The 23,117-nt window shown below is 31.0% G+C and overlaps 2 protein-coding genes, 1 long non-coding RNA gene and 1 other non-coding gene across 6 annotated transcripts in view; 2 read left to right on the top strand and 2 right to left on the bottom strand.

Moving 5' to 3' along the window:
- Sesn (Sestrin) overlaps positions 1 to 23,117 on the bottom strand; it is a 133,692-nt gene that overhangs the window by 48,277 nt on the left and 62,298 nt on the right. The window lies entirely within an intron of this gene.
- Positions 810 to 882, bottom strand: TRNAK-UUU (transfer RNA lysine (anticodon UUU)). The gene has a single exon. It is a non-coding gene; the product is annotated as a tRNA-Lys (tRNA).
- On the top strand, positions 6,052 to 7,785 carry LOC107073635 (uncharacterized). Its single transcript, XM_015334329.2, has 2 exons — positions 6,052 to 6,513; positions 6,586 to 7,785. The coding sequence occupies exons 1-2, from the start codon at positions 6,195 to 6,197 to the stop codon at positions 7,686 to 7,688; spliced, it is 1,422 nt and encodes a 473-aa protein (XP_015189815.2). The 5' UTR covers positions 6,052 to 6,194; the 3' UTR covers positions 7,689 to 7,785.
- Positions 11,615 to 14,445, top strand: LOC149033088 (uncharacterized). Its single transcript, XR_016176028.1, has 2 exons — positions 11,615 to 12,427; positions 14,094 to 14,445. It is a non-coding gene; the product is annotated as an uncharacterized LOC149033088 (long non-coding RNA).

Below are 23,117 nucleotides of genomic sequence, written 5' to 3'. Positions count from 1 at the left end.
CCTATCTACAATAGTAGTCAAGTAACTTCACCAATAGATTTCATTTCATATAGAATATATAATATATATACTATATTGCGAGAATGTTATCATCGTAAACGTGAATCATGTGCGTGAGAATCGAGTTACGAGGCGTATCGAAAAATATGAACGTCGATATTATCGATCTTGGAATAATATTATGTTATTGACGTATGTAAAATGTTGGTTGTTGTTGTTGTTGTTGTTGTTATTATTGAAATAATATAATCATTTTTTAAGTTTCATTTAGAAATGATGGATAATTGTCGATTAACGTTGACACGTTATGCAAGAAAATTTGTTAATTATCAATCGAAATATTCTCTTACGTGAGTATAACAATATTATTATTATTATTATTAATTATATTATATTATTTCTTTATGTATCTTCTTTTTCCTTTTTTTTTATTTTTAATAATAAATAATATAACCTAATGATATATTAATTCAGGATAAATTCCATGGCAACGTATACATTAGCATTAACGATATTTACCATTTGGTTAACCGATTGGAAAGTAATTTGTACCCGTATTCCTTTTTATCGTGGTAAATTTAAAAAAAAGGATTGAAGAAAGTGAATTAATGGATCGAATTAAACAAAAACATGGAATTGATTTCTATCAAGGAAACATTGAAGAGAATAATATGATTAAATAATAATAATAATAAGATATAAATAAAATAATAAAAATTAAATAATTAACGATTTTGTTAAGAACAAGAAAAATGTTTGATGTACAAGTGAGAAGAAGAAAAAAAAAAAGAGAGAAAAAAAAAATAATTCGCCCGAACAGGGACTTGAACCCTGGACCCTCAGATTAAAAGTCTGATGCTCTACCGACTGAGCTATCCGGGCTTCTTAGCACTTGGCCGACTAAATGCCCTACAGAGACCTCTACAATTTCCATCGCGCTCGGGAAAGCCAAATTGCGCTCTTCACCCTGTATTTTTCTGAAATAGTGTTTTAGAAAATAATGTTATAGCTAGCAAAGACTCCATCGGAAATCCCAAAAATAAAAAGCCGTAATAATGAGCAATCAAAGATTTCAAAAATTGATGCATTTTATTATATGTTGTACCCCATATAAATAATCTCAATAGAGAAAGAAGTGTTCCTCAGATGAGGAACTACTCTCTAACTCTACCTGAGCAGTCGGCTAAGTGTTAAAGATATACTTCCAACTATTATCTATAAAACACATTACCGTTCTTATATATCACGATATTCGTTAAAACAATTACAAAAATAAAATTAACAATTATTTTGTAAAATAATATTCAACAAGAATGAAATATTTTTGTGTTATTTTTCATAAATTACAAAAGTTGTTTTATAATATTATAATTGTTCGAATGTGTAACTCAGATTTAAGAACGAAAATCAATCTCTTTGGTTCTCTTCTTTCTTTCTTTTCTAGAAAAGCATAGTTTATTGTAACACGTATGAACTCGCATGTTGTGGAGATCGGCTGACGTCATAGGTGTCGCCGATATAGAGAGCGAGTCGTAAGCCTAATATGAGTGTTCCACCTTTGTTCCTTTTTTCAGTCTATTAGAAAGAACCCTCCAGTAAAGACGTGCCCATGCCTTGTGCACTTAAATATACAAGTTTTCTGGTTAAAATTATTAATATTTTGCGTTATTTTTCATTTATAAGAACCCAATAATCCTACAATAATTTACTAGATATAACTTTATATATATATATATAAACTAGTTTCAATTGGATTTCATATTATTTATCAAAGATGTTCTCTCAATCTTTGTAATTTACAATTAACACGATAATATGTTGCTTTATTGAACCACGTTGGTAAGTTTGAAAAGATGATAATCTTTAACGAACGGAAACTAGAACCGGTCTTTCATGATTTGCACTGGTTTAGACTTGCCGTGATTTAACAAAAATTGTCTAATAAGTAAGACGCAGTATCGAGTGAATTATCCTTGACATGAAATTCCATATATTTATATATAAAATATATATATAGTTAAGTTGTAAGCACAGAGGTCAGAGAACGTATTATCGAATGCTCGTTAATACCACAAACCTTCCCACATTTTATGTTCTACCTTATTAATACTGTAATTGGTCAAATAATAATGATTTTTTTCTTTATACCATTAAATGTAGATAATAATCAATTGAATATCTATAATATATAATTAAATAATAATTAAAAGAATTTCTTAGAAGTAAGGCAATAATGTAAAGCAATAAAATAACGATGTTAAAGTGAATTAATGCAACATTGATTGCATTATCTTAATTTACAATGATTAATAATTAATTATCTCCACTTAATCTTGATTAACGCGTTAGTTAATGATCCTTAAGATGACAGTAAATGTCACAGCTGTTACGTTAATAAATACATTCAATTATTCCTAACACTTTTAATTATATAATTAAACGAAATTTATCGTAAAAGGAAAGAAAAAGTTCTCAATAAAGAGATATAAGGTTACTTTCAATTTTGATTTGACGGTTGGTAACTTGGGTTTGGTGTTATAGTAAAAGATAGAATAAAAAAAAAAAAAAAAAAAAAACCTTGGCGTTGACGAGACATTAATTTGATCAGGGTCAACGAACGATGTCTATCATCAGGAAAAGAAGAGGATGAAGATGATGATAAAGATGAAAAGTGAGTGAGTGTGTGAGTGAATGAAAAAGAAAGAAATTAAGAAAAAAAGATAAGAAAGAAACACGTCGATATTCTACATACGAAGCAAGAAGATTCTTGACACGTTGCCAATGACTTCACAATGTGTCAAGTTCTTGATATTAGAAACGAACGATGACAAAGGGTGTCTTTGTCGAGCTGTTAACGTTGTTAAAATTGACAGAGCCCACACGTTGCTACAACTGCTACTACTTCTTATCTACTTTCTGCTACTTCTACAATTTTACAGTTGATACAGACAGATGTATATGATTGTCTATGAATAATGGAATATGATATTTTTATTCGCCCACTGGATAAATCATAGATTTATTATTGAAGAAGCATTAATAAGCATCAATACTAATTGCAATTGATTTTATGTTAAATATTCTAATAATGTTCATTAATAATCCCACGACAATTGATTATCTTTCTAATAAACTAATACGATCGAGGTTAAAGAATTATGAAATCAAACGATCGGCAAACTTGTTGCACCACACAAATAGCAGGGTCAAATTATAAAATGCAGTCGAAGGAACGACTCCGTATCAACTCAGTTTTGCTCACCAGCTTAGCACTCAACTCAGCTCAGCTCAGCTCAGCTAGATTTGGTTACATGTATATCTGTATATGTGTGTGTGTGTGTGTGTATGATTTATTAACGACTAACTTTATACGATGACAAGAGTGAAAATTGCATAAAAGAACGATTTATTGTTACGACCATTACGTTATTCTTCTCTCATTCATATAAGATTTACGTTATACCTATTAATATATATTTTAATTTATACTTCATTTTATTTATCGTTACGTTTTAAATGATGACCAACATTTCATATTTTTGAATAATTATTTTTCTTTTTCTCTTTTTTTTTTTTTTTTTTTTTTTTTTTTTTTTTTTTTTTTACATAGAGAAACATTGATAAATCAAACAATTTAATATAAAATGAAATTTAATTTTTTTTTTTTTTCTACAAAAAATTATAGGACAAAGATTTGATATGCTCGAGATGAAGAAACTTGATGATTAATACAGAAAACCCAATGATCGGTCTTCGTACAACGACCTAAGATTTAAACCAGTGTACGTGTATATATATACATATATATATACACACACACACATGAGCACAAAAGGGACAACCGAGGAAACTCGAAGAAGAGTGTGGATAAGAATTTCACGTTGCTAGCAAAGTATCTCCTGTTGGCTAGTTTCCAACATTAAAGTTCTCAAATATAGCTACCTAATGCCACTTTCACACCGAATTTTCACATTTATATTTCAACTCGCGCGATAACTCGAACGAAAATCGAAAATCTTACGTATTCGATATATTCTTTGACGCATAATTTTCTTTGAAAAACTTTCTTCACCCCATTCACAAACAATTTCATATTTTATATCTCACGTATAATATATTTATTTCACAAATAGACCAACAAAAAAAAAAAGATTCTATTTCTATTTCAAATACTTTTGAGAAAAATCAAATTCTAATTTTGAGTTCTATATACGCACACCTGAGATTGTTTGTTCGTACGAATTACGCATGAATATTTGCTTGTCTAATTTATTTTTAGTTAAACATTTGTGCTCAATAAATTAAAATTAATTACAAATTTTTTAATATAGATCTCTGTCATATATTTAAATCAAATTATTTCCAAGGAATAATAGAAAACTAAATGTAAATTCTGAAAATACTAATTCAGGTAAACTTACTGCACCCAATTCCATCTAGCCCGGCTAGCTCAGTCGGTAGAGCATGAGACTGAGTCTCACCTGACCTCTCGAGGAGTGAACATCGTGAAAGCCGCGTACCGTCAAAAACGATAGAAAGCGAAATTCATCCCTGGCAGCCACTGCTGCGTGCCAGTTAAATAAGTGAGTGCATAAGTGACATGGCCCTTTTTACTCCACATTCCTATTATACATATATTCAAATATAGTTGGAGAAAAAAAAAGAGGAAAAAAAAAAAAAAAAAAAAAAAAAAACCGGCGTCCTAATGGCGTCGGACGACAACAATGGCGTGAACGCGCCAGTGATAAAATATAATAAGCCGCGTGCTCAATATAAACATACTAGCGGAACCCGTGACTCTCTACAGCTAGATAAAATTTTTAAAGAATTCATGGCAAAAATGGAGCCAAAGCGTGAAGAAGTTAAACCAAATTTGGTAACGCGAAAAAGAAAGGGATCAGATGCGTCCACGCCGTCCATAGAAATAGAAAATGGATGGGAACAACCAAAGAGACCAAGTAAGATAAGAAACAATAAAGAAACATCTAGGGAAATAGAAACAAAAAACCAATTCGAGACACTGACCCAAGAGGGCCCCCAAACTAGTAACTCACAGCGCCGACTGGCGGCGGAGCACGAAACCACCGAGGAAGGTGAAACGAACGAAGCGTGTAATGCGACCAGCAGGGAGCAGCACAGACGCTCAAAACCTCAGCCCATCTTCATAATGGGCGATGACGTCAAAGTAACCACTGACGCACTAACGGAGAAAGGGATAAGCTCCCAGAATTTCATAATCAAACAAAACAACGGTAGCCACTTAATAAGAGCGAAGGACAACGAAACCTACAACTTAATAAAAGAAAAGTTAAAAGAAAGCAACGCTCAATTTTACACATACACCCCAAAAGAATTAAAGCCACAATCGGCTGTATTAAAAAACTTCTACGGCGGATATAGCAGTGAAGATATAAAAAGAGCACTTGAAGACCTCAAACTCCGCAACGTCGAGATAACAAAGGTAATTGCAATGCCCTGCAAAAGGAGCAACTTTAGGAAACAACACTTCATCGTACAAATCAAACCTGACAGCAACAAGAGGGAGCTGCTAAAGGTAAAGCAATTGCTCAGCCAAAATACGCGGTGGGAGCAACTGATCAAAAAAGGCATCACGCAATGCAAAAACTGCCAAAGAGTGGGGCACACTTCCTCACAGTGCCAAATGATGTACAGATGTGTAAAATGCGGAGGAAGCCATGAAAGGGGCAAATGCCCAATTACGGCAAACGACCCCAAAGATATGCTAATATGCGTGAACTGTGGGAAACGCGGACACCCGGCATCCTACGAGGGTTGCCCGTATAGGAAATTCGCGGCAGAACAATCGAAAATGTGCAAAAAAGAAACGATAGAGAGAATAAGAAGAAGAACCGTTATCAACGAAAGCCTCCAGCGTAGAGCAAACGAAAAAATAATAAATGACGTTAACGCCTGGCCACTGTTACCAAAAACTAGGCCTACCTATCAAACCGAAGCAACGCAAAACGCATGGTTTAAATCAGGGCAAAAACCAATGCCGGCTAACCAACAAGACATAAATAACAATAATAAGGAAGTACCATACTGGGCAAACGAAATAATGAGAAGTATGCAAAAAATTGACAGAACAGTTGAAAAACTCAACAGTCAAATTAGCAGATTCGAAGATATAGAAAACAAAGTCAATTTTCTATTCGATCAGCTAGGTTATAAAAATGACTAATACTGCACACAGAAATGAAAACATGAGATTAAGACACACGTCTAACAACCAAACAATAAAAATAATAGCGATAAATGTGAACTCAATACAACACAACGTCAGAAGATTAGAACTACTAGCGCTTCTAGAGGACGCCTCTCCGGATATCGCCCTAATATCGGAGACAAAGCTCAATGCCAATCACATAATCAAATATAAAAACTATGAAATAGTCAGAACCGACCGCCCGAAATCCAAGCAAGGAGGAGGTACAGCAATCTTAGTAAAAAAGGAAATCAACCATGAGGTCGTAAGATACCCAACTTCAGCAGGTAATGAAATAATAGAATATACAATAATAAAAATTAAAACGAACAATAATCTGCCTAAAAATTTGTTTGTAGTGAGTCTATATGCAACTAACTCCAATAAAACTATATTCATCAACGAACTTAACCACCTATTGACAAAAATTCAAGCCGAATATCGGGACTGCGCCTTTGTAATAGCTGGAGACTTTAACGCAAGAAGAACTGAGTGGGGCGACCACGCCGATAATGAAAGAGGCAGGTACATGAGAAAGTGGGAATATTCCGATGCCAGTAAGTTCGGAGTAAAAATATACACGACCACCACGCCAACCCGCTTGGACAGTTCAACGTACCTAGACATCTGCCTAACGAACCTCCAAATAATAGACCTGGTAAATGGTAAAATCAAAACCCGCTCTTATGATAGCGACCACCAAGCGCTACAGTTTACAGTGAAATTACCTAACCATGCAGAATATGACAATAGTAGAATCGAAAAACACAGATACAACTACAAAGCAACAAAATGGACCAAATTTAGGAAAAAACTACAAAAGAACTATACCAGCAAAATCCCAGACAATAGAAACCTAGACATAGACGAAATAGATAATAGCATTACTGAGCTAAACGATGTACTACTGACAACCATTGAACAAACAGTACCAAAATTCAAACCGCATAACAATATTCACAAATACCTCAATGCCAAAATAAAAAAACTGCAAAAGAGCAAAACATGGTACATCCAAACACTTCACAAAATGCAAAAGAACAACCCAAGCAGATGGAGAAGCGAAATATTAATAACCAAGGTAATCATAAAATGCATTAAAGAGCAATTAAGAAAAGAATTTGCTAGGGCGACGACCAGCTATTACGAAGGGCAGCTAAAACAGATAAGCCACCAAGATGCGTCTACCTTCTTCCCTAAAATTAACAGACTGCTAAGAAGCAAAGAATGGGTTAAGATTGGCGATCAGGTGGTCGATCCCAACGACCCAATCATTAATAAACTAAACATTAACACCGATAACATAAACACCGAAGGTAAAATAATCATCTCAGACCCAACAACTAAACTAAATGTGATTGGCAACTACTTAGAATCCATAAATTCCACAAGACACCTTAACAACGGCACAAGGCTAAAGGAAATTGTAGAAGCTAAGGCAAAAAAATCAAACAAGAACTAGAACAAAACAGGAGAACAAAACGCACACACCTAAACTTCAGTGATATCAACAGAGCAACTCGTCCGAATTACGAGGCAGCCAATGCCTACTACTGCAACTATAACAGCCTAGACAAAATACTTAAGCATCTACCCAACAAGACCTCCAGTGGGCTGGACGGGATACCCCCCATAGTGCTAAAACATCTGCCAGCAAATGTAGTGAGCAACCTCGTAGTCATTTTCAACAACGCGCTAAACCATTACTACTATCCAAAAATATGGAAAAAAGCCAAAGTATTACCAATACTCAAAAAAAATAAGGACCCAGGAAAGCCATCGAGCTACAGACCGATAAGCTTAACGCCGGCACTCAGTAAGGTCTATGAGTCAATCATTACAGCACAGATAAATAAATTCTGCCAAGATAATTCTATAATCCCAAACCAGCAATTTGGGTTCAGACATAAGCATTCCACAATCCATGCTATCCACTACCTACTGGACTTCCTAACAGAAGAACTTCACTACAACCGAATGATAGGGGCTGTACTGATTGACCTGGAAAAGGCATTTGATTCGGTGTGGCTAGATGGATTAATATACAAATTAACAAAACTAGGGTTCCCAGCATGGCTAACTCTTATTACATGGGACATGGTGCACAACAAAAGATTTATAACCTGGGACGGTAACAATACCTCGAGCAGAACTTTTAACATTGAAGAAGGGCTACAACAGGGCACAGTTTCATCCCCAATACTTTTTGTCATCTTCACAGTATCGCTACTAAAAATGTTCAATCTGAACAAGGAGAACAAACGAGCTATTGCATTCGCAGATGACGTGATTGTTTGCGTGTCTGAAAAAACACCAGACAAGATCAAGGAACAGCTCCAAGATCTACATGATAAAATCAATCGGTTCTACAGAATGTGGAACCTGAGGGTAAATCATCAAAAATGCGAGACTATCCTGTTCAGAAGAACTAGTGAACACATGGGCAGATATCAAAAAAGAAACAGAAATGATTTCGGAATAAGGGCGACGGACCCAAATACAGGAGAAATAATACAAATACCAAGAAAAACTACAGTAAAATATCTAGGGATGCACATTGAACATCTCACCAAGCTCAACGGACATCTCGAGACACAATTGAATAAAGCACGAATGGCTTTCAAGGCAAATAGCAGACTTTTCCACGCAAGAGGGCTAAATGGAAAGGCCAAGGTGATTTGCTACCAACTGCTAATAAGACCGATACTTACCTACGCGGCGCCCATATGGTGGAACGCCAGCGCATCTCAAATGGAAAAACTAAGAATCTTCGAAAGGAAATGCTTAAAAGCATGCCTTGGAGTATACCGATCAAGAGAATCAAACTACAAAAAAATCATCAGTAATAGGATACTCTACAACCTGGCGGGGATTCCACGAATAGACAACTTCATCATAAAACTAACAAGAGATTACTTAAGCAAAATGCCAACCAGTGCTAATAACGAAATAAAACGACTGGCGTTAATCGACGACACGAAGGTGATAACAAGGAACCATAACTCGGCGTGTATCCCTCCGCAGGCGTTCACATACTTCGATAAAATTGGAGTGATCCAAGACGCCAATAACAGGCCGATCATATACCATTGGCGCCGACACCAAGCCAACAAGAAAATTGAGTTAAGGCCAGAAGACATCTTGTCGCCGAACACGGACTGGGTCTACTCAATGACAATCCCAGATTGCGACAAAATGGACTTCAGAAGGCTAAGTAACAAGTACTGGTGGCTAAGGGGAGAACCAGCTCATAGAAAAGAACTCATAGACAGAAGAAAGAGGGGCTGGTATGAAATATAAGACTGAAAAGACAATAACGAAACATATCAGTATTACATAGGCTAATATGGAGAAGATAAGACTTAACACATGATATACTTTGATACGACATAATACATAATGTACTTTTTTTTTTTTTACTTTTTTTCTTTTTTTTTCTCTATTTATAACATTACCAGAGACAAAGTGATGTTTTTTCTTTTGTTATACTACTTTTTCATCACTAGTATAAGTTTCAACTATAGAATTAATTTATACATTAGTTAAACCCTAACCAAAGCGAATGCCTTAGTGATAAAATTCTGCAATATTAGTACAGATAGAGATAGCATCAATGTAAGTAGCTCCAAGCGTGGAGACAAACATTAAGGAATGAAAACATGTGATATTAAAGGCCGGTTTTTAAGTATTATTTGCTGCCTAGTTATAAGTGTTAAACCTGTAAATAAGATTGTATTTTTTAATAAAGCAAATAAACTTTTTCAAAAAAAAAAAAAAAAAAGTAGAGCATGAGACTCTTAATCTCAGGGTCGTGGGTTCGAGCCCCACGTTGGGCGAATATTTTTTTTTTTTTTGCTTTTTTTTCATTACAACACATATATCATATTTTATCAACAATTTGAAACGTTTAAAATTACAAACGTATTTTTATCCTAATTCAAATTGTATGTAAGCGTAAATAACACGTAAATAAAATTCTAAGTAATCTCTTTCGTCATTTTATTTGACGTAAAACTTTTTGATACGAATATATTATATATATATATATATATATATATATATATATATATATATATATATATATATATATATATATATATATATAAATACGTTCAAAAACTTCTACGTTACTTGCCAAATATATTATTAATCTATCGTAAATGATTTTATATAAATAATCAATTCTATCTTCTTTATTTTTCTTAATGTAATTCTTTCGCAAATTTAATTAATTAAAATCGTATTAAATAATAATAAACTCGTAAGATTGCAGGATAATCGAAAAATGAATTTATTGCGAAAATGATTTCAATTTCATTTTGGAATGGACAAATTTAAAGGACCAATAAGATTAAATAGAATGAGATAATATCTTGATCTTTTAGATAAAAAAGAGTCTAACATAAGAGAAATCCAAGTATTCGGGCAAGCGGAATAGAACGCTTTGATGCCAGGTGTTTCGTTGAGTTATTTTCGATTACGGTTTCACTCACTGCCAAGGGATAGGAGGTGTGCGTGTGTATATGCAATATGTTTGTTTGTGTGCTTCACTAAAGTTGTGTATTTTTAGTGATGCGCGCGGCATGCGGCACAACGCGCGGCAATGTTTCGACATGACCCGAAATAAAATGTTTATCGAACGATGCGGTAAAAATGCACACACGCATACTGGATGACGATGGGATTTGGTGGATGAGAAAGGTGAGAGAAAGAGAGAGAGAGAGAGAGAGAGAGAGAGAGAGAAAGAGAGAGAAAGAGCTGAGTAGGAGGGTTGAAGATTTTTCGTCACAACGAATAGAAACAAATCTTTCCGGGGTTTGCCAAAATTGTGCAAAAATTAAACAAACGTTTCGTATTTTTGGCTAATGTTCACTGTGACACAATAAAGACAAAATTTGACTTTTCCTTACGAAAGAGATCTACCAATGAAATCATTGATTCTATTAGTTGTCCATGTCTCTCAATGATAATAAAAATGTGTTAAATAAAAATACATCATATACTGTACGTATACAAAATTTGATTGAAGTTTCATTTGAAAAAAAATTCTATAAGATGTTAAACAGTACTTTTAGTTTTTGTTCATGGGCACATATGGATTCGTTAATCGATATTGACGACGTTGGTGTTTTTGTAAAATAAGTACCATAAAAAAATAAGTAAGATAATATATAGCAGAACAAGGCATTCCTTCTGTTTTTATATATATATATATATATATATATATATATATATACAATAAAAGTAATATATTTATTATATTTTATTATATTTAATTAATTTATAATTAATAAATAATATTAATATATTTATATTATATTTATATATATTTATTAAAATATAAAAATACCTACATATATCACGATAAGTTAGGTCATATCAGAATATGACTATTTATCAATTATACGTAAGAAAAATAATACGATTGAAAAGAAATTTCGATGCAACTCAAGTTTGTTACGTGTGTTATATAATACATACATACATACATACACATACACACATAGAAATAAATCGAGTTCACATTGGTACAATCTCAATAACCAATTCTTATTGAGTTTTATTATACGAGTATATAAAAATAGATATATGTTAAGAAAATGATGTCAATTATAATGGAAAAGATCGAAGATAATATATTAAACCGGTAGACTAAGTTTTCGAAGCTAATGAACACGCTCGTTCCGCGTGATATCACCGAGCGAACAAGTGCTCACGTGCGTTCGACTCCTCTTTCTCGACATACCCCTCCTATATTATTTGTAAGTAAGTGTGTGTTCATATTATGTGTTTCTATATTTATATGTTATGTACAAAACGCGTGTGAAGTTAAAAGAGATAATAACTAAATAGATAAATGGATAGATGGAATGTTTCAAAGTATGCATTTAGATGCACAATTTTTTATCTTTTACGTTGTTTATTCGCTTAATATTATAAAATACACAAATCTAGTTTTAGTTTAATATCAAACAAATGTTTCCATAGAAATTTTACACAACACATACAACATTTATATAATACGTAGTAAACATGCAGGATAGTCTGTGAAAAGCGTCAAATCTAAATAGAAATTGGCTTTCACCACAAAAAGAAAAAGAAGAAGAAAAAGAAGAAGAAGAAGAAGAAGACAAAAAAAAAACGATTCATAAAAGTAATAAAATATGGAAGAAGAAAAGCCGAAGCAACAGGTGGTCGTAGGTAAGTACGCTTTCCCAAAAGCCACTCAGTTGCAAACTTGCCAAAGTAATTACGAAAAGGACGATCTGATCTCTTCTATCTTTCTTTATTTCTTTCTTTCTTTCTTTCTTTCTTTTCATTTCTTTATCCTTACGTGAGATCATTGAAATTATATATAATTGAGTATACTAACACGAAATAATATATGTACCGTATAAAGGTACAAATATTGAAAAACATATATATATATAAGAAATAATATACCGACATTTGTGTATGGTTTGTGTGTTAGATTCTCGAAGGAAACATGAATCATACTAGGCTTCTCCTTTACTAAAATTCAAACTCATTATATGTAAGTTCAACGTGCAACAAGACAAAAATGATACGAAGAGAAAGTTCTCGATCGTTCGCTACGATAAACATTATCATTAATACGATAACCATCGTTGTTTTCCTTCTCTGGTAATTGCTAATTATATTAGCTTTCCTTCTTTTTATTTTATTTATTTATTTCATTCTTTTGACCTGAACAACACGTTAATCGTTCGTTACGAATATATAATTCACTTCTAATTAGTCCAAGTATTCGTGATACAACCTTTCTTTCTATTATACGTACATATATATATATTCATTTTCAAAGCAAATGTGCAATATTATACAGATATATATATATATATGGTGATTTAAACGATTTATTATAGCCAATGTGGTAGTTAAAAAGTATCTATAAATTACTTTCTCCTATCTTGCATAAAACGAGTTTCATTTCGAGATGTTCAGTTAGAGAAAAATAATCAACGTTTAGATGAAAAATTATATTTACCAATTATACAGATTGTTGAATAAATGTTAACGTTTATAATTGATACCTTAAATCGTATTTGTCAAATGATTCTTATAAAGATAATCTGTTGTTGCATTTTTACAGTTAGATAAACAATTTAATAATCGTCTTATCTAGATATTATTTTAAATCTTTTTTTTCTATTTTCTCTCTTTTTATCGTTTATATGCTTTCGAAGACAGACAATGGCACAGGAAAGTGGATGACAAAGTCAAATTAATATACATCAACGTGTAGAGAGAGATAGAGAGAGAGAGAGAGAGAGAGTGAGTGAGCAGCACGTTGCTTTTGGACGAACAATTCCTCATTGTATTATCTTGGCTTATATACGAATGGATACGTACTATATACCTTCATAATGTGCCAGTAATCATACAATGAGGATACTCCATTGTCATTTTAATCTGACAAATCGATCGGGACCCCCTCGACCCCTTTTGACCCCTTTCCTTGTGTTCGACATTTAAATAAACCCAATGAAATTGACGTATTTGATTTTTTATTTATGTATTTATTTTTTTTAACATTAAAAACAAAACTACAAAAAAAACATTGCACGAATTCATTTGGTATTGCAATAAATTGACCAACATTTGATAAATTGAAACCTCGATAATGTAATTACGAAATTTATCAATGTTTCTTATCTATTTTTATGTATATATATATATATATATCGAGTATATTATTTTATATCGTTTTATATACTATATACTAAAAAGAAAAGAAAAAGAAAAAAAATATAACAAAAGAAAATTGTATGAATCATTTTAGAATTACAATACCATTGAGAAACGTTTAAATGAAATCACTTAATCCTTAATAACGTAATTACAGGTAGATCGAAGCTACCTATCGAAAGGATTTACATTCTCTTACCTATCTTAGGTTCTAACCGCAATGGAACACAATGACAGACATTTTCACGGCTTCCATTAGTAATTTAATCATTCAAGATGCGTCAAGAGAGCTCTTCCAAGCTGACTAGGATTAAACGGATTAAAAGCTACGGAAACACGTGTATATGAATTCTATGTGTATATATGGATGTGTGTGTGTGTGTGTGTATCTTATCAAAGATTGCAAAGATTAAAGAAAAAAAAAAAATGTACAAAGTACTTTCATGTCGCGTATACTTTATAATACAAAATTAGATTAAAAAAAAAAAATAAAAAAAAAAAACAAACAACAATATATGAAAAATGTTGTTGCTAACATATAAAGAATATTTTTGGCTTGATCAATGATGATTATTATAAACGAGAACTATACTCATCGAAACCAGATTAATTCGGTAGGAAATTGATGATATTATCTTTATTATTACATCGTTACATGAACTAATTCATGCGACCAATCAAACACACACGCACAGTAGTCCTCGCAAATGTTTGCTTGCTTACTTGCTTACTTGCTTACTTGCTTGCATAGAAAAGATAACATTAACGAGAGTGGTAATACTAACTGCTTCACACCCGAGGTTATTATTTTACGTAACTAACTACAAGTAGAGATATTTGAAGTAGCACTTTGTACTACTATTATCAAACGACATTTTCGATTTTATAAATGCAAAAGACGCAGTTTGTGTCGCTGAGTTTCCGGATAAATCTTCTCGGGTTATCGTGTTTAATTGACTTCTCATTTCAAACTGTTCCCTTTTTCAAAATAAAAACAAATATTTATTTCTTTGATAATAAATATAATAATAATAATAATAATAATAATTATTATTATTATTATTATTATAATATGAAACTGGGGGCTATTAATAAACGTTGATAAGGAAGTAAATAAAAATTGTTTCTATTATATAAAATATAAAAAAGGGATATTGTTTAATTGATTTCATTTGGTTGATTCATTGTCAAAAATGAAATGAGAAAATGAAGAGTATGGAATTTTGGAAGATTTTTTTGAAAAAGTCAAATGAGAAATTAAAGCATTTAACGTTGAGTATTAAGAAAATTGTGAAAGCATAGTAATATTACTGTATATTAGACAAGAGTACAAACAAGCAGATAAACGAATCGTCGAAGCGTTGACCTAATTACGGTTTCTTGGTAGACCTTCGTAGTGGGAGGCAATGGCGCAGCAAAGCTTTAACACGAATAAAATCGTGCTAAAGCACAAAGGAAACTAACATGTGTATAATAATATATATATATATATATATATATATATAAGAAGTATCCTGCTCTCTCACTCTTTCCTCTCGTGTGTTCCTCTGTGAGCATGTGATCCTTGTCAAACGTGTGTGTATAATATACTATGAGTAATAAGATACGCTTTTTCTGTTATTTTAATTCAAAACGGAAACCGTAGCCACGTTTAAGAAGATAACATCGATGGTTTTATTTGTCTTCTTTTATTTTTCACTTATTAACACTCTCTCAGTAGAATTCATCCAGGCGTTTAATTACTTTTAACATTCAGATTTTGTTGTATGTGTCGGTTATTTAGAAGAAGAAAAAGAAACAGAACGAAAAAATACAAAAATAATTTGTTTATATTATTTATCAGGGTTATATGGTTCACGGACTCTTAACGAAGAAAATTTCTATTTCTTTTTTTTATTTTTTTTATTTTTTCTGTTCGTCATTATAATTGCAAAGCATTCATGAAAATATATATTATGAATATGAATAGAATTACTTTTTACGGTTCATGGAAATGAACCGGTACATGGGGAGTAAGGTAAAACTCTCCCATATTCGAAAAATCTCGTCACGGTTTAATCATATTCCAAACGGAATGAGTAATTTCATTATATTTTTCGTCATTCTATTTATTTACTTCTTTGATCAAAGATATGTAATTTTTAAATTATGTATTTAGGTTCCGTGCATATATCGCACGAGTCTTGAGATAGGACGATTATTTATACATATGGGAGAATAAACACACGTATAAGATGAACAAAATCGTAGCTTCGTTTCCTCAGAAACGATGGAATGATCAATTAAATAACCTCTCATTATTGAGTTTATGCAACATAAAAGCCATAACGAACGAATTAAATCTATCTATAATAATGTTTAATCGATTAGTAATAAACGTGAACAACACACGTGTCCATACACGTGTGCACATTAAATACAAAATAATATTATAAATATATTATGTTACACAAGTTAAATAATCAATTTACAGATTTATAATATATATTTATAAATAAATGATTATTTATTAATTAAGATAACAAATATATTATTATTTTATTTAAAGATATAAATATAATATAGTAATTAATTTAGTGAGTAATTAACGATCTTATTTTGATAGTAGAATAAAGATATTAACAACTTCGGTTTTAATAGATTAAAAAAAAAAAAAAAAAAAACAACAACAACAACTTAATGAATAATTAATGCATCGAATAATGGCAGCTTTATTCGAAGGGACGATTAAAAAAAGAGATATACCACCATTAAAAAAAGTGTCGAAACGATGATGGTGGTTAGTAACATAGCTCTCGTTTATCTCTCGTGTATCATCGTCAACGTTATAACGGCCTTCGGTGCATCTTGAGAAGAAGATAACAAAGTTTCTCGAGAAAGGAGGTTTGCTGTTTTCGAAGACGGACCTCTCTCTCTCTCCCTCTCTGTCTCTCTCTCTCTGTCTCTCTCTTTCTCATCTGTATACATAACTTTAAACCGGCGCAAGAATGAAATGCAGCTGCAAGAATTCACGCGGATGCGAAAGATAACCACGTGCAATGCTAACACAATACGCTTTTAATCGTTCAATCGTTATCATTATATATCATTTCCTTTTTACGGATCACCCCATTTTTATAAAATATTTTTTTTTTAGATCTAAATCGAACTAATTATGCCAATAACATATTTGAAAATAATGATTGTCACCCAAAAAGAAATGAATAGATAGATCATCTTTTTTTTTTTCTATATTTGATCTTGCCGATATTAAGTATGTTTACTTGAGTAGTTAATTACAATAATTATTATAAATATATCATTTAAAAAATAATTTCAAATAAAAGTTTTGTAAAGCACCTAATTATACTTTGCGTACATCTATAACGCAACTATAAAACAACATATTTGAAAATAATAATTGTCACCCAAAAAGAAATGAATAGATAGATCATTTTTTTTCTATATTTGATCTTGCCGATATTAAGTATGTTTATTTGAATGGTTAATTAGAATAATTATTATAAATAATTATTATAAATAATAATTTCAAATAAAAGTTTGAAAGTACCTAATTACATTTTGCGTAAATCTATAACGCAACTATAAAACAACATATTTGGAAATAATAATTGTCACCCAAAAAGAAATGAATAGATAGATCATTTTTATCTATATTTGATCTTGCCGATATTAAGTATGTTTATTTGAATGGTTAATTAGAATAATTATTATAAATAATAATTTCAAATAAAAGTTTCAAAGTACCTAATTACATTTTGCATAAATCCATAATGCAACTTCAAAAATTATTCAAATCTGAAACACCATAGATACGAATACTTCTTTATCGATTACAAAATAAAATCTTTTGAAGTTTTTTTTTTTTTGACATTGGCGTGTATCTTTAACTCGTTAACGAAAAAAAAAAAAAAAAAAAAATCGAATCTAAAGCTTTCACGAGAGAGAACTCTCTTCTCGCGTGCATACATTTCTATGTATCAAGCAACGTTAGGTATGCGAACGATAAAGTCGATTGTTATTTCGAACGTGTTCCCTACGGTTTACCATCGACACATAGGCTCACGTATATGTGGGTACTTGTAATGCGTGACATCATCTAGAAATACGTGCAGAGAAGAGAAGAGAAGAGAAGAGAAGAGAAGAGAAGAGAAGAGAAGAGAAGAGAAGAGAAGAGAAGAGAAGAGAAGAGAAGAGAAGAGAAAGAGAAGAGAAGAGAAGAGAAGAGAGGAGAGTTTGACGAGAGAACGAGCGAACGAACGAACGAATGAACGAACGAACGAACGAACGAACGAACGATGCGAGGTTCTGCACTTGCAATAACAACGAAGAGAACCACCGCCCAAGGTCTGGCATAAAAATCAAGCGCCATAGAAGCATAAAACTCGTCCGTAATTGACAACACACGAGTCTTCTCTTCTTATTCTTATTCTTCTTGACAATTTACGCTTCTCGACCGTTTGAAGGATTTTTCTCATATGAGAAAAAGCAAAGTTGGATAATGTCAAGATTTCATATTGTCTTTTGGGTTTATATAAATTGGCCAAAAAAAAAGTCAATTTTTTTTTTTATGTGAAAAAAAAAACAACACAATTTAGAACATTGTTTTAGCCAAAAAAAAAATACAAAATTAATCCAAATTTTTCTAGCAGCATAAAACACAACGCCACTTGTGTTAAACTCAAGCGCGTGCAACTTAAGGGTTTCAAATAAACATAAATATTCAATTTTTCATTCAACTTATTTTGTTGATATACGTTGACAAATGACCATGTGAATTTTGACATTCCCCAATTTCGATCTTTCAAAGTAATATATATATATATACATAAAACAGAGGAAGAAGAATTTCAAATGATACGAAATATCAATACGAAAAGATAAAGGATTTATCGTGTCACAGTTTTCGAATCAAATTATTGGATAAACTCGGTCGTAGTTTTTCTAAATAAAAATGAAAAATGTGCTTTTAAAGAGAAAAATATGTGAAAATACGAACCCATTAAGAATCACCAAACGAAGTGGAAGAGATCGAACATTAACTATACACATTTGTGTCGGTATATTTATAGCTCATCTTTATCATTATTTTTGCTTAGTCGTTATTACGATCAAGTAACCATTTATATTTATCTATTTTTTACACTTAAATCGTACCAATACTCTCTCTCTCTCTTTCTTTCTCGTATTTTATTGAATGTGATCTCGTTATGATTGCAATAGTATTAACCTATATCTATGAAAAATATGAATGTAATAAAAATAAAAAAGAAGTGCCTTAACACGAAATACAAGAATGTTAGCAATAAAGTATCATATCAAAAAGCGTCACAGAAATATGATGCAGAACGCGACCAAGATAAAATTTATTTAGAATAACGAATCAGAGGAATTTGGCATAATACTCGAATACGTCTGCTCTATTTTAAATTGTAAAACGCAATAACACGCTCGATAGAAACAACTAAGTTGATAAATAACCATTGTTTTTTATTTTATTTATATATATATATGTGCCCATAATTATGAAAGTGGTTTTAGTCATGTATCACTCTTCTTTCGAGTTATTTAAAGATTTATATTTGAACACTATATGAATTCTATATAATATTGAAATAACAAAAACATTAACTAACGATTCATTTTTGACAAATATCGTGTAAATTACATTGAATTTATTTAGTTGAAAATAATGTCCTTCGTAATAAATGATTAACTCATTTTCTTGTAATTTTAACTTAGACCCATTTCATAATTATGGGCACATATATATATCTAATAATATTTAAAGTACATTACTACTCGACTTTCTATAAAATAAATAAAATAATTTCATTAAATGTATGCAAATTATTTCAAAATAATATGATTAAAATGATCATAATCAACCAGAGTTATTAATGTCAATCAAGAATGAAATAATATAATGCTTATACTTATTCAAACATAAATTCGTATCTTTGATTCAATACTTCAATTGACTTTTAATCAAAAATAAAATAAAAAAAACAAAAAAACAAAAAAAATTAGAAAGCAAAAAACCCGTATCTTCTGCACTTCTCAATAAAGTCTTTGGGTAAAATGTTTGTCGGTAAGATTTGTCGGTAACGTTTCGTTATAATCTATTTGACGTTGAATAAAATCACACACAGTGGTAAGCTTTGTCTTTCTCTTGCTCGACCCACTTTTCTTGTTTTCCAGCAATCTACCTAGTTAGAAGAAGCTTAGAGAGAAGCTTAGATATGGAGTGTTGAATGATGATAAATGTTATAAAAGAACATGATCAGTTTATTACATATATATATATATATATATATAATACTTGATCACTGAAAGGTTAATTGTTCATTTTCTATCATATTCCATATAACAGAATCTTCCTCTTATATTATTCAAATTATAATTTAAATTCAAAGAAAAGATGATTTTCAATGGGAAAATGTTTCACGACAAAAACAAAAAAAAAAAACAACCGGAAGCTTATTATATATTTTTATTTATAGGACAGGATTTATACTTAAATAATAGAAGTCGATCACTCGATGATTAAAAGTTGAGCATGATAGAAGAAGAAGCAAGGCGTTTGACCCCATCACGACATACTATTATTATCATTGCTGGACTATAATCCGTTAACATATGACGTAGATGCCATAACTTTTGATGCGCGTTATTTAACATCATTGTACGTCAAGTTGAAGGGAGAGACAACCAAGATACAAAATAGAAAAGAGAGAGAGAGAGAGAGAGAGAGAGAGAAATAAGGGAAACAAAAGGGGGGGGGAAGAAGGGAACGATAGAAATGGTAAGAGAGGAAGGAAGAAAGGTGGGGGAGGAGGGTGGAGATAGGGGGAGAGGGGAAGGTTAATTGTAAATATACAGAACGGGAATAGTTAACAATGCGTGACAATTCACAATTACGATTTACAAACTCTGATATAAATAAACTCTGTTTCAAATCGTATTTTAAACTAATATAATATAATATCGTTCTCGTATGAATTTAGTTTGATTGAAAATGCAAAATGCAAAATGCAAAATGCAATGAGATCGTTATGGATGACGTGTATCAACGTCCTAAGGAAAATAAACGTTAGGTTTCGTAAAATTGAGAAAGTTCTAGGCATTTAAAAAAATTATTATTAAGAACGTAAAGCTGTCGTCAGTCACGTCCGAGTAAAATATCAGACCAAGTGTCAACGGGGACGACAAAGACGATCGTTGACACATTTACCGATCATGAAGAATACAACCCTGATACGAACGATTATTGTGACTGACCCTTCGAACTCTTATCAAATTTCTTCCTATCTTCATAGTGTCAGACAAGAAGAAGAAGAAGAAGAAGAAGAAGAAGAAGAAGAAGAAGAAGAAGAAGAAGAAGAAGAAGAAGAAAAAAAGAACAAAATAAAAGTAAAGGAAGCAATATACGAGTTAAACTTTTTATTATAACCAATTATATATATATATATATATCGGGGTATCTTCTTGCTAATCGTTTATCGTTAAAGAAATAAAAATATATTTATATATATGACATAATTATATGATAAATATAATTATATGTTAATTATATTTATCTCTAATTATATTTATATACTTATATATAAATATAATATATTAATTTATATAATTATTAATATAATTATTATTATTATATATATTATATTTATTATATTATTTATATTATTTATTATATATTACATATATTTAATATAATTATTAATTTTATATAATTTATATTATATAATATTATTATAATATAATATTATAATTAATATTATATTATAATATAATACTATATATAATATAATTATTATATTATATAAATAAATATAATATAATAATTAATATATTAATTTATATAATATAATATTAATTTAAATAATAATAATATATTAATTTAATTTTATTTTTTATTTTATATATATGATAAAATTAATATATTATTATTATAAAGTCAAAAGTAAAGAATTCAAATCTATAGTATTTTTTTTTTTTTTTTTGCTAAATGCTCGTTCAAGTTTTATCGTCACGAAGCAACGAATAAATCGTTGAACCTACTAAGAGCTAACGGGTGTGATAAGAATTTAAACATGCAATGCAAACGAATTTAAAGATCTGAATTTCCTCCAACCCTCCTCCCATTTCTTTAATAGGAAAACATTTAGTCTAACTGTTAGATTAATTTCATGTTTTCTTCTGCCCACATCTTTAGTTTTTCTTTTTGGGTCACTTTTCATGCATCCTTATCGATTAATGCAATTAGCATGAACTGGAAGTAATACTGATGAGTCTATTTCGTTAGTCATTCGTTTCCCCTAATCCTCCCTCCTCCTCCTCCTTCTTCTCCTCCTCCACCACCATCATCACCACCACCTCCTTTTTCATTTATCTATACCTCCCCTTCTCCCGTTCTTCGATACTTTTCCTTCTTATCACGACTAATACGCGAAAGAAGATAATAGTGGTATATCAAAAGGATAACACACGAATAAGAATGGAAGAACAAATCGGCCAATGAACGCTAACGATCGTCTATGCGTGCATCAAACGTTCATAAAAAGGGGTATTATTATCTTACACGCGTGCCTACTTTTTTTTTCTATTTTTTTTTACATTATATTTGTTGGAATTTCAAATCAGAGAGAGAGTGAGAAAGAGAGAGAGAGAGAAACAGATAAAACGTATCTTCCGTTTATTAGTATTGCTTGTCAAAAGAAACGAAACGAAACGAGACTAATAAAACTCTTTACTTGTGGTTAGATGAATTTTATCTATCCTCAAACGGAAGAAACACTTTGTATATGTTGCCTTGTGTTATGTTTTCAACTAGAACGTTGAATTAATTTTATTAAAAAAAAAAAAAAAAGAAGAAGAAAAAAAACCATAAAACCTTATAACATTTTATTACATCGGTGAAAAAAAAAAAAAAAAAAAAAATAGAAAAAAAAAGTAGCTTGGTACTCACTCACGTCAATTAAAATGTTCGTTCAAATGAGAAATATAAAACACACAACGCGACAACGACGTTTTAAACGTCTGTTAAAATGGAATTAATGAAATGTGATCACCAATCTCCCCCAATAGGTTTTATTATCTCTAAACAGACCACAATCGGTAATAAAATAGATGAGAAATAAAAAAGAAAGTAAAATAAGAAGAAAAAGAAATAACATAC

The sequence above is a fragment of the Polistes dominula genome, unplaced genomic scaffold, assembly GCF_049000335.1.
Source record: "Polistes dominula isolate Pdom_NZ unplaced genomic scaffold, Pdom_raw_medaka contig_79, whole genome shotgun sequence".
Lineage (NCBI taxonomy): Eukaryota > Metazoa > Arthropoda > Insecta > Hymenoptera > Vespidae > Polistes > Polistes dominula.
The sequence above is the reverse complement of the archived record's forward strand: the minus strand, read 5'-3'. Positions and strand labels throughout refer to the sequence as shown.

Bases quoted from the DNA above. Each gene is read 5' to 3' on its own strand.
- LOC107073635 (XM_015334329.2), top strand. From the start codon at position 6,195: ATGACTAATACTGCACACAGAAATGAAAACATGAGATTAAGACACACG. The intron at 6,514-6,585 runs GTAATGAAATAA...ATTTGTTTGTAG, and splicing joins AAGATACCCAACTTCAGCAG to TGAGTCTATATGCAACTAAC.